The 12,249-nt window shown below is 50.8% G+C and overlaps 1 protein-coding gene across 1 annotated transcript; it reads right to left on the bottom strand.

Annotated features, from left to right (window-relative positions):
* Positions 1-2,728: 2,728 nt before the first annotated feature.
* Positions 2,729-4,543, bottom strand: LOC124672505 (probable inorganic phosphate transporter 1-8). The gene has a single exon (XM_047208728.1). It carries the CDS (start codon positions 4,541-4,543, stop codon positions 2,942-2,944), a length of 1,602 nt encoding a protein of 533 aa, XP_047064684.1. The 3' UTR covers positions 2,729-2,941.
* Positions 4,544-12,249: the final 7,706 nt, after the last annotated feature.

The following is a 12,249-nucleotide window of genomic DNA, read 5'->3' as shown; positions in this document are numbered from 1 at the left end:
TATTGTCCGCCCTCCAAAAGCTCCCTCGCGTCGCTCCTCATCGACATGCCCGGCAGGTGTTCGTCCAATTGCCTGGCCGGTCATGGACTCCGACGAGGAGGAGCAGATGTCCGCCGAGCTTTTTGAAGAAGAATTGGCAGCCGCCGCCCAAGACGAGGAGCACATGGTGATCCTAGCTTGCCTGTCCGGGTTGTACGCCGAGTCGGCCATTGGTCGCCGTGGTGGGTCGGCACCAGGTCGCCGGAAGTGCAAGCCGATGCAGCGAATGGAGGGCTACTGCATGCTCTACGCCGACTACTTCGCCGACGATCCATTGCACGGTGAGACTGTTTTTAGGCGTCGTTTTAGGATGAGCCGGAAGCTCTTCCTGAAAATTATGTATGCCCTTCGAGAGTACGACTCCTATTTCAGATGCAAATTGGATTGCACCGGCATGGCAGGGTTCTCCGCCCTCCAAAAGTGCACGGTGGCTATGCGGATGCTAGCATATGGAGCTCCTGGTGATTCTATCGATGACTATCTTCGGATAGCGGAGTCCACCGCCTTTGATTGTTTCTACCGGTTCTGCAGGGCGGTGATAGTAGTGTTCGGGGACATCTACTTGAGATCACCCACTGTCGAAGACACTGCTAAGATCCTCGCTGTCAATGAAGCTCGAGGATTTCCAGGGATGCTTGGAAGCATTGACTGCATGCATTGAAAATGAAAGAACTGTTTGTTTGCCTGACAGGGAATGTAAAATGGTCACAAAAAAAGGCTGCACTGTGATACTTGAGGCAGTGGCTACCTATGATCTCTGGATTTGGCACTCCTTCTTTGGTATGCCGGGATTCAACAACGACATCAACGTTTTGCAGTGCTCGCCGATCTTCTCCAAGCTTGTTGAGGGTCATGCTCCCCCGGTTAACTTTGTGATCAATGGCCGGCAGTACAACAAGGGATTCTATCTTGTAGACGGTATCTATCCAAAGTGGGCAACATTTGTGAAGACTATTCTCAAGCCCCGCCCTCCCGAAGGAGCAGCAGTTTGTCAAGGAACAAGAAGGTTGCCGAAAGGATGTCGAGCGTGCCTTTGGTGTCCTCCAACAGAGATTTGTTGTAGTCCGGTTTCCCGCTTTGACTTGGTCCAAAGATTAGATGTGGGAGGCGATGAACTGTTGTGTGTGCTTACACAACATGATTATCGAGAATGAGCGGAAGTATCCGGTTCCTCCGAGCGAGCAAGCTGCACCAGATGACAAAGAGGGTCCTCTTGCAAAGCCTAACCACCAGATGCCGACATCGTGGGTTGCGTTCATCGCTATGCGTCAGGAGATGCGAGACTCCACAATGCATCAACAGCTGCAGGATAATCTGGTGGAGCACATATGGACGCTTCGAGGCAACACAAACTAGTTTCCATTTGATTTGTTTGAAAAAAATTCTTGTTTTGTTGAACTGTAACGTTTATTGTAAAAATAAGCCAAATGTTGGCAAAACTGGTCAAATTCGCCGAACTGTGCTGCATATTTGAGATTGTGGTCGTTTCCAGGGACTTTTTTCTTTAAAACACCGAACACCGGGTGTCTACCGGGGAGACAGCTGAAACTTCGGCTCCCCGGGCCAAACTTTCGTCTAATCCGGCGCAAAATAGCGCCGGATTTCGGCCTGGGGAGCCCTGGAGATGCTCTCAGGCAAGGCCGCGCTCCCGCCGCCGGGTCGAGCGATAGAGCCGCCGGGACGAAATGTTAGGCTTACAGACAGGCTCGATCTGATTTTTTTCTTTTGTATATGTTGGGTTATATTGGGCCTGCCATCTCTTCGGTGTTTCAGATATTGGCTCTCGGACGTGTAAAGTAGGAATTCTACTTTTGTTGTTTTAACCATCAGTACAAAACGGTAATAGCCATTAGATTGAACAAAACGAACGGATCTGGTTCATTTGAGGTACCACAAAACAACTCATCTACTGAATCATCATCGTTCTAATACAGTGTCCAGCCATGCGTGCACCCGCCCAGCTCAGCACACGGAAGAAAGAAATGAGACAATGCATTATGTATGGTACACGCAGTGAGTTTGACTGGCCGGCAGCAACAACAGCAGGAGTTTTATTGAGTTGAGTTCTTCAGCATTGGTAGGCCGACGAGCTGGAGTCGCCGTCGTACGTGGTGTGATGGACAGGTGGAGTGCAGCAGTCCACTACTCCTCTCCGTCCATATGCATTTGAGCTGAAGGACAAATATGGATCTCGATGCCTCGCTCGTGCAAATTCAGTCCTAACTTTCCGGGTTGCCAATGAGTTGTTAATTTTTCATTTCCGTCCGAATCGAAGTATCGAACAAGGATGGCTAGGTTTCTCTGCCATAGCTACGTCGCACTCACTTTCATCACTTATATCAGCAACATCTCAACTAGTACTACGTTCATCCCTAGCATGCATGGTCGTCAAGCCAGGCAGCAAGCCACTGTCGAGCTCTAGAGATTTTTCAAAGACAGCAACTCACCATCAGTGTCTGTCGAAAACTCATGCATCCTGTGATCGTTCCAACGCCAGCCAGGAGACCAGTCTGTTCGGTCATGTAAAACTTGTGATCGGTGGAGAAAAAGCAATTCGAAGTTATACGGTAATTCAACCTAGTAATCTCACTAATCTGCACACCTCCATGAGGACTGAAGAAGCTTAATTCAGACGACGGCATACTGTATTATATATGGATGATTAAAAATCTCTGAAGATAGGTCGGCAGAACTGGAAGTAGATGTTCTTGATACTGGCAAGATGCATGCATGACAGAAACAAAATCAAGTCGTTGGACTCAGTAACCACTCACTATGTCCATCGTTCTACTAACACAAGTTACTATGGTATATCACCTCTTCTGTTGATTCACTACACTTACCTACCTTGACCTCCGATCCAACAATCCATGCAGCCAAACAGATACGCGATTGATTCTCCTCAGACGGGCACCGTCCTGGCGTGTGCCGGAGTGGCTGAGGTCTCGTCGTCGTTCTCGCCGGAGAGCTCCTCGAGCGAGATGCCATTAGACTCCGGCGCGAGGAACGTGAACCCCATGCCTAGAAAGTTACACGCCGCAAGAATAAACAACGAGTTCCTCACTCCGATCCCGGCCTTGTACCCATGATCCACCAGCCTCGCGTCCTGGTTCTGCGCGAGATACAGGAACCCGAACGAGCCAACGATGGCGCCGAGCTTGCCCGCGGCCGCGGAGATTCCGTGGCAGGTCGACCGGAGCCTCGCCGGGAAGATCTCGGCGGGCACGATGAAGGTGGTGGAGTTGGGCCCGAAGTTGGCAAAGAAGAAAGTGAGCCCGTAGAGCACGACGAAGCCGACGTGGTTGCCCGGGGTCGTCCAGTGGTGGTACGGGAATGCGAGGCCGAGCATGAAGACGGCCATGAAGAAGAAGCCGCACAGCTGGATCCAGAACCGCCCGATGCGATCGATCAGGAACACCGTGAACCAGTACCCCGGCACCGTGCCGCAGAGCGCGATGAGCGTCTGCGCGCGCGCGATGCGGTGAACCTCCTCCAGGGCGCTCATGGTCTTGGCCTTGGGGATCCAGTGGATCGCCGTGAAGATGTCTTTCTGGAAGAGGTTCTGCGAGTAGAAGGCGATGTCGAGGAGGAACCAGCAGGTGGCGGTGCCGAGGAGGTGGAGCCCGTGGCGGCGCAGGAACTCGCCGGAGAAGAGGCCGAACGAGTTTCGATCTCCGTCGGATGGGGCGGGGTCCTTGGAGTCGTCGGCGATGTCGACCTGGAGGACCTTGGACATGTCGGCGGCGGCCTGCTTGGCGTTCTTGGCGACGAGCGCGGTGTATCGCGCCGTTTCGGGCATCTTCATCCGCCAGTAGTACGTGAGCAGGGCGGGGATGGCGCCGAACATGAGGATGACGCGCCACACGTAGTCGGCCTGCGGCGGCGTGGACGCCACGGCCCCATCCTGGTACGCCGGCGCGTCGAAGGCGGCGCGGAAGGCGGCGGACACCACGAGCGTCACCACGCCGCCCGTCAGGATCCCGAACCCCTGCATGGCGAACACCGCGGCGATGAATGCGCCCCTCGTCTTCTTGTTGGCGTACTCGGACATGATCGTGGCGGAGAGCGGGTAGTCGCCGCCGATGCCGAAGCCGAGCCAGAACCTGAAGAAGCAGAGCGTGGCCATGACGCTGGCCGGCGTGGACCCGAAGGAGAGGCCGGAGGCGAGGGAGCAGAGCACCATGCACATGAGCGTCATCCCGTAGACGCGCTTGCGGCCCATGCGGTCGCCGAGCCAGCCGAAGAAGAGCTGGCCGGACAGCGTGCCGCAGAAGGCGACACCGTTGACGGCGGCGGCGACGTTGGGCGGGAGCGAGCCCGGATCAGGCGCGCCGGCGCGGTAGTAGTAGACGCGGCCGAGGAGCTTGGTGACGAGGGAGATGCAGAAGAGGTCGTAGGCGTCGGTGAAGAAGCCCATCCCGGCGATGACGATCGCCGTGAAGTGGTACCACTGCGTCTTGGCGGCGTCCAGCGCCGACAGGACCTCCAGCTGCTCCCGCGCCATGGCCTCCCGCCCGTTCGTCCCTAGATTGATCTCGTTCGATTCTGTTTAGTTAGCCCGATTGATAGACCCGTGAGTGCCGGTAGGATAGCATAAATAGGGGATTGGTTGTTGACTGGTGCGAACGCTAGGCAACCGTATGGTTGTGGGACTGTTGAGAATAAACCATTGTGGTTTGTTTCGATTCTCTTTTACTCTTGTAAAAGAATATGATATTCTGAGAGAATATTCTTGTATACTCGTATTTTGGTATTCTCTCCCATGCAATTCAGAGTTTGTTACGTTTACCATACTTCCTATTCAATCACGTAACATGTTCAATGGTTCGGAGAAATCTGCAATTATTGTTGGGGTTGGAAAACGAGGAAACAAAGGTGTCACCATCATCGCAGGTCTTCATGAGTCTGGAAGGTGACACTCCATGTGTTGACAAAGGTGTCAGGCATCAATTGCCACATACGAGTAGTGACAATGGAGTCAATACCTCCCAAAACTTTGCCAAGAAAATCTCCATGTGTTCACATACATATATGCAAGCACACTAATAAAACAAATTGAAAATACTGCTCGTATGTAGCAATTGATGCTTGTTGCGTGCGTTTATAGGGGTGAGTATATATCCGTATTTATGCGTGTCTGCGTTTGTATTTTGTTTCGCAAAAAAAAAAAGATGGGCGGACAAATCAAATCACGGGACATGATTGATTTGATCCACCTGATATTGCCTCCACGCACACCGCAAACTAGGTAGAAAGACAAATTTTGGAAGATTCTCTCGCTGGCTTGGCCGGGCAAATACTTGCTCCATTTTATAAAAACAAATTATGGTATTAGTTTAAATTTGGAATACAAAAAAGATTGTATGGTGAACCGGTGGGTGTACTACATGATTAGTTGATGACTAAATATATGTATATCACAAAAAAGACGCCAACAATGGTGAAATCCAATATCTTGCATGCATGGAAATTTGCTCAAATAAATGGTAAATTCTTGACAATGTTGAGAGAGAACAAAAAATTAACTTAAGAAAACGGGGCTCACCGAGAGGGGAAAAGCTAATAGTAGCTCGCTACAACTGCATGCATGCAGAACAGGTAGGGGCAATAGAGAAGAAGAGCTTAGTTATTGAAGGTAGAAGCTAGCTAGCTAGAGGATGAAGGAGCAGAAGATGAGTATGCTGCTTGTCTTGAAATTGGATTGGTTGTGTGAGGATACTGCTTGGCTAGAAGGCTCTATTTATAATTATGCCGGGGTAGAAGGGTGTGGACGGTGGCGGCCGGAGGAGTGGACTCGAGGGGTGACGAAATTTCCGGCCACATAGGCACCAACGATGCTATAGACCTATAGTACTCCTCGCTCGCTAATCACTTCCAGCCTCATTTGATCTCAGAAAAAAAGAAAATCACTTCCAGCCTTACATAAGTCTAGTCAACATGCCATGTCCTTGTCGCCTACAAATCGCGTCATCCCGCGACAAGTGAGACTTTGTTTAAGTTTTAGGATATTGTTCTTGGAATTTGACTGTTGGTGAATTTTCTTTACGATAGGAAGAGTTTGAATTACAATAATTACGCTATCAATTGTCTATGCTATTGTATGATGATTTACGAATTATTTAATTTTATTTACATGGGACCACAGCCACCTTTGTGCCCGAGCTACGAGCCTACGACAATTTACACGTATGTAACCTTACAGACTTCTCTCGACCCGGACGCACTCTAGACTGTGAATTAAGTGCTAACTCAGTGGCAAGGTTGCGAGTACGTAGCCAGCTCATTCGGGCTTAAGTCCTAGAGAACCAAATTAAATAGAGTGTTATTTAGCGCTATAAATTCGTTGCTAGAGAAGTCTCGTCACCTATCAAACAACGTACTCAAGACAGTGATCGACTAGCGCGTTTCGCGTGCCTCCTAGTTCACAAAATCAAATGCTCTCTCAGAGTCCAGTTTTAAGATGATCGTTAGTGCATTCTTGGCATTGGCAGAGCCATGCCTAGCTATGAAGTCAATCGACTACACATATTTTTGCCAATACAAGCTGAAGATATGTAAACATGTATTTGACTACGTAACTTTAAAATGACTACACATGGTTGATGTCTTGGCTCCGCAACTGATTTCGTGATGTGGCAGCTCTTGACGAGATCATACATGTCAAGAAAGTTATTGATGATGCTTCTCTCTTTGAAGAAGTCTGCTTGCTCAAAAGACATGAGTGTCCACATAACTTCTACATCAAAGTGGTGAGCATGGATGTGATGAGCTTCATGGCACCATGGGCGGAGCCACCACCGGGTCGAGGAGGGTCGGTCGACCCGGCTCAGAAATTGAGGAAAAATAATCGACCCTAAGGGTATTTCCAACAGGGCGACGCATTTCGGACGCCTAAAAGTGGTCGCGAGCTTCCGTTTGCATCGCCCCGCGGACATATTTTGTTCGCGCGTCCGTTTGCGTCTGGGGGTGCTTCCATTGGGACGACCCATTTTTTTAAGATTTGCAATATATATAAAAAGCATAGAAACTTAGTACATTCAAACTATACAAAGTAGTGCTAGAAGCCTAGACTACTTGCTGCCTGACGGACCGGCCCCGTCGTTGCGTTGCTCCCTCGTCTGCTTCTCCGCCGCCTCCCGTGCGGCCGCTAGGGCTCGGTGCGCTGTCACGTCCTCTAGCAGGCACTTCCGCAGCCTCGTGTTGGCGGCGTCGTCCTTGAGCGTCTTGAAGGACTGGACTATAGCCCTCTGCTCCGCCGCCTTCTCCTTCGGGGTAGGCGCATCAGGGTCATCGGAAGACCATGATATGTTGAAGTCGGAATCCTCTGCGGCTGCGGCGGCTGCCAACCTGCGTTGTTCCATCTCGGCGTCGACCGCCGCATGGGCCGCCCGCTCCTCCTCTGCTTCCTTCTCCGCTTCAGCCAGGGCCTCGGCGTCCCTGACCAGGTCGAGGAGGTCGGTGTTTTCATTGCCATTCCAGCGGCCCGCCGCCGCCTTCTTCTCCAGTCGCCTCCCCCCTACTCAGCGCCTCAGCTTGTCCCCATCTCCGACTCCAATCGCCTGGCCTCTGCTCGGCCGGTCGGCCCTGCCCGGCTGCCCCCAGCTTGGCTCGTCCCCGACTGCCTTCGATGGACGCCGACGAGGAGGCAACTTAATGGTATGATACTATCTTATCAAAATGTAGCTTTATTTTGGTGTTCTTGTTTTTTATAGTCATTTTGTTGTTGTACTTGATGAAATATGCAAATTAAATCTGTTTGGACCTTTTTTATTGAATATGTTTGCTCTCTTCTATTAAAAAAAATTTAGAGCTTGGTTTCGACCCCCCTCAGTTCAATTCCTGGCTCCGCCACTGCATGGCACGGTTCTAGAGTGAGGTCGTACAAAACCCGTTGGCGGTGAGCATGAAATTACCCCTAGCGGCACCAAGTTTGTCATATGAATCTAGCAAGAAGCAAGCAATAACTTCAATTTTCGCGGAGTCCAAGAAGGTGTGGTGGCCCGGGGCTATGATCCTCACACATAGCAAAGATCGAGACTTCGAGAGCGGTGACCTCACGTACATATGGGACCTGGCTATGGTCAAAACTCCCAAACGAGGGAGGGGGTAGACAAACCCTAGAACAATGTCATAAGAAAGGCGTGGAACTTTGATCTTTTTCATGTGTCGTTTTTCTTTTAAATTATGTTTCCGAGGAGGCAAGGAAGGAGAAGATGATCGAATCAAGCTAGTGTGATTTTTTTAACAACGGGGCCTCCATCGATTTTCATCAAAGAAACCACAGGCCAGCATGATTGTAGTCGAGATTACGATAATTAAGTACCACAGTTTATGACAAAAGCAAACAATGAGTATTTTATGGTCGTCGGTGTACTGAACACATGGAAGTATGGACATCTGTCGACTTGTATATTCAGTTAGCCAAGTTAGTCGATTGGTGCACTTTAAAATACTTCTGTATACACCTGTAGGTGTACTGATCTCAAACTCTATGTTATCCCATGCCAATCACGTCATTGATTGACGCTTAGTCCTAGCTACATTTGAAGTGAACCAATCGAAACAAAACGTGAAACCTTGATAGTTGATACAAACATGTTACCACTTGAGGTACCAATTATCAGTTGGTGGCCCGTATAAACATACAACGTACTGGCTGTCTCGCCTCGTGAAACATGAGGATAAGGCTTCCGCTTGATCACGGCCGACGAAATCGACATGGATTAGAAGTGATCTGTTGACCATTGAAGAAATACACGTATGTATACACTACATTAATCTGATGGGCTACCACATGGTGTATGTGGTGAGCAACGTAAACAAACAAATCTGATGGGCTCAACTAGCATAGTCATGACGCACGGCATGCGGGGTCGTTGTGTACAACACAACACGCCCTCTGTTATTTGTTTTGCGAAAAATCCATGGATTTATTGATAATCATTAATAGAAGTACAAAAAAATTAAGAGATAGGTTATTGGATCACCTAGCGACGACTACAAGCACCCAAGCTAGCCGAAGGCGTGCACTACCGGAAAAAATGCCACTGCCGTTCACAGAGTCATTGCCGTGCGTGGCTTGCACGGCAAAGCCGACTTTGCCGTCCGGGAACAGTAAAACGCACGGCAAATATATGCCGCACGGCAAAGTTTAAGTAAACGCACGGCAAAGACGGGTGCACGGCAAACGATGCTAAAAACGCACAGTAAAGAAAAACGCACGGCAAAAGAAACGGGGGGCGCACGGCAAAGAAATCTCGCGGCAAAGAAAACCGGCGCGACGGCAAAGACACTACGCACGGCAAAGTGCTTTTCGCCGAAGACTTTGAAAAACGCATCAGCAAAGATTGCAGTAATACAGACCGTAGGATCACGTTTGTGTTGAACGGCTGAGATAGATACTCACGCGGATAGATGACATGGCACACCCAACACCCAATTCCTGGCCCCACCATCACCACTCCACCACTCCACCATCAGCACTCACCCGTGACCACACCCCTCCATCTCTTATTCATTTTCTATCCACACACGCACAGACGCACAGAGCATCAAGGCAGAGAGCTCGATGCTCAGCTCTGGAGACGGAAAGATGGAGCACTCGCCGGCCTGGACGCCCGATGCTCCGCCGGTGTCGACGCCCGGCTCTGCTGCCAGTCTGCCCGACGCCGCGCCGCCGGCCTCGACGCCCTCCGCCGCCACACCGCCCGACGCCGCGCCGCCCGACGCAGCGCCGCCGGCCTCGACGCCCTCCGCCGCCACTCCGCCCGACGCCGCGCCGCCGTCCTCGACGCCCTCCGTCGCCGTCAGCCACCGCCTCGACGCCCTCCGCCGCCGCCAGCCACCGCCTCGACGTCCTCCTCCGTCGCCAGCCAACCCCACTCCGCCCGACGCAGCGCCGCCGGCCTCGACGCCCTCCTCCACCGCCAGCCAACCCCAGTCCGCCCGACGCCGCGCTGCCGGCCTCGACGCCCTCCTCCGCGGCCAGCCACCGCCTCGACGCCCTCCTCTGCCGCCAGCTTACCCACTGGTGGCTCGCCACCGGCGGCTCGCCGGCGCCGGGCGCTTGCCCTTTTTTTTTATAATTCTTGAATTTCTTTGCCGTGCACCGCGGGTCAAATGCGCACGGCAATGAACATGCCGCACGGGAAAAAATGGCCGCACGGCATAGCAGACGATGCACGACAAAGGAGAGCGGCGCACGGCAAAGCGAACGATGCACGGCAAAGCCTTTGCCGTGCAGTTTGGTGGGACGCACGGCAACGACCGCTTTGCCGACGCAAACGTTGCCGTCCGAACTTTGCCGGGCGGAGTTGCACGGCGAAGGCTTTGCCGTGCAAATTATGCCCTTTGCCGTGTATTTTGCTTGCACGGCAATGTCCTCTTCTCCCGTAGTGGTGCCTCTCTCACTGCAGCTGGACAAAACTTGTTGTAATAAAAATTGTTGTAGTAGGCAACATAAATCATGGTGCTAAGACTTCAAAGGATCAATGCCACGAGAGCAGCAACCGTCGGGCATCGGCAATGGTGAAAACCATATGTTGGAAAAGACAAAGCTGCAACCACACCAACAAAAACAAAAATTGACCAGATCCGAGAAGATTCACCAGACACACAACTTTACGTGTTCTCTGCCGGACACACCATTGAAGTGGAAATAGAGTAGGAATGACCTTATTGCTTCATCATTCCAAAGAAATAGAACGAAAACCCTCCTGCCCGCGAGAAACCGTTGGTCCACACCACCTCTAAGGCTGCAAGGGCCGCCGGAGGCGGAACGGACCACCGGAGAGGCAACCGAAACCCTAGATCAAGATCACGTTTTTCTCTCCCTAGCGGCTGCTGTACAAAATGCTAACTTTTAAGGCCGCGTGTGAACCAAACCAGGGGGTGCCACCCCCGCGTCATCTTCTTTTTTCATCTCATCGCCAGAGCAAACTGCATGCTCGTTTTCAGAGGAAAAGTTTGACAAGATTTGAGGATTCTGCTGCACACGCGTGCACGTCCTTTTCACGGTTCCTGCTATTGTTGACGACTTGGCGTTTGTTTTTAGGGAAAATTTGCCACGGGACACCGTCATTTTCCGGTCTTTGCTAAAACACACTACTTAAATGTGTCTTTGCCCAGTACCATTATAATTCGCGGTACGTTTGCTGAAACACACCATGTAACCCAAAACGGAAGGTTTGATTTTTTCCCCCGCTTAGGATAATCATCCTGTACGGTTTAGATTGGTTTTTTTTGGTACTTTAAATTTTGGCCCAGCCGTATTTTGTTTTAACGGTTTTTTCAGACCCCTGTTAGTCTGTAGGCATGAGTTTGTAATGAAAAAATTTACCCTTCGAGCACCTAGACCGTGTCGCCATCCATGGCCGCCGGCAGATCGATGTCCAACGCGAGGATGCCGGCGAGGGCGGCCGAGGGCGCAGGTGACGGCCCCGGACCAAACATGGGCGGCGTGTCTCTTCGACTGGTCGCGGATTGTGCGGACGTGAAACGGGGACAATGCGGGGAGAGAAGTGTCGCCGGAGACTACGTACGCCTGCTCGCCGGAGATGAGAAACAGAAACACGACGGTCGGCAAGATGGAGGACAGCGGTTCCTAAATTCAGCTATCTCCTGTTGCTGATGGATACATGAGATCGTCCCCTTAGTCGCTAGGTCTACGAAAGAAAACCAAAGTCTGGTTGGATAATTGTTTCAGGTTTTTAGCTGAAGTCTTGTTGGTTCTTGTTTCTCTAGATTAGAAGCAAAACTGTTTTGATTTTCTATATAATAATTTTGCAGTAGAAATACACATATTTCCGTTTTAGGCATTCGGTGTGTTTCAGCAAACATACCGCAAAATTATAATGGTTCCTAGCAAAGACACGTTTTAGCGGTGTGTTTTGGCAAAGACCGAAAAATAACGGTGTCCCGTAGCAAATTTTCCCTTGTTTTTATTTAGTTGGATTCTATCGAAGTAAGGAAACTATTGTTCCTTTTAGAGTTGCATGCGCATGCTGCTCACCAGATGCTTCTAAGCATCGCCGTTTTCACAACATGGCATCAACAAATATGTCAACGATTGATGTGCACCTGTCATATACTTGCCTACTCCAAAGACAATGGATTTTAAAGATTTCCAGGAGCGTTGACGTTTTTTATAGCAGAGTTGAAACCTGAAGCTAAGAAACAAGCCGTCCACCAGCAGTATTCATCTCGATCGAT

Source organism: Lolium rigidum, chromosome 1, assembly GCF_022539505.1.
Source record: "Lolium rigidum isolate FL_2022 chromosome 1, APGP_CSIRO_Lrig_0.1, whole genome shotgun sequence".
In the NCBI taxonomy this organism is placed as follows: Eukaryota; Viridiplantae; Streptophyta; class Magnoliopsida; order Poales; family Poaceae; genus Lolium; species Lolium rigidum.
This window is presented reverse-complemented; position numbering and strand designations above follow the sequence as displayed.

Excerpts from the sequence above, each read along its gene's own strand:
- LOC124672505 (XM_047208728.1), bottom strand. The coding sequence starts at position 4,543 with ATGGCGCGGGAGCAGCTGGAGGTCCTGTCGGCGCTGGACGCCGCCAAG.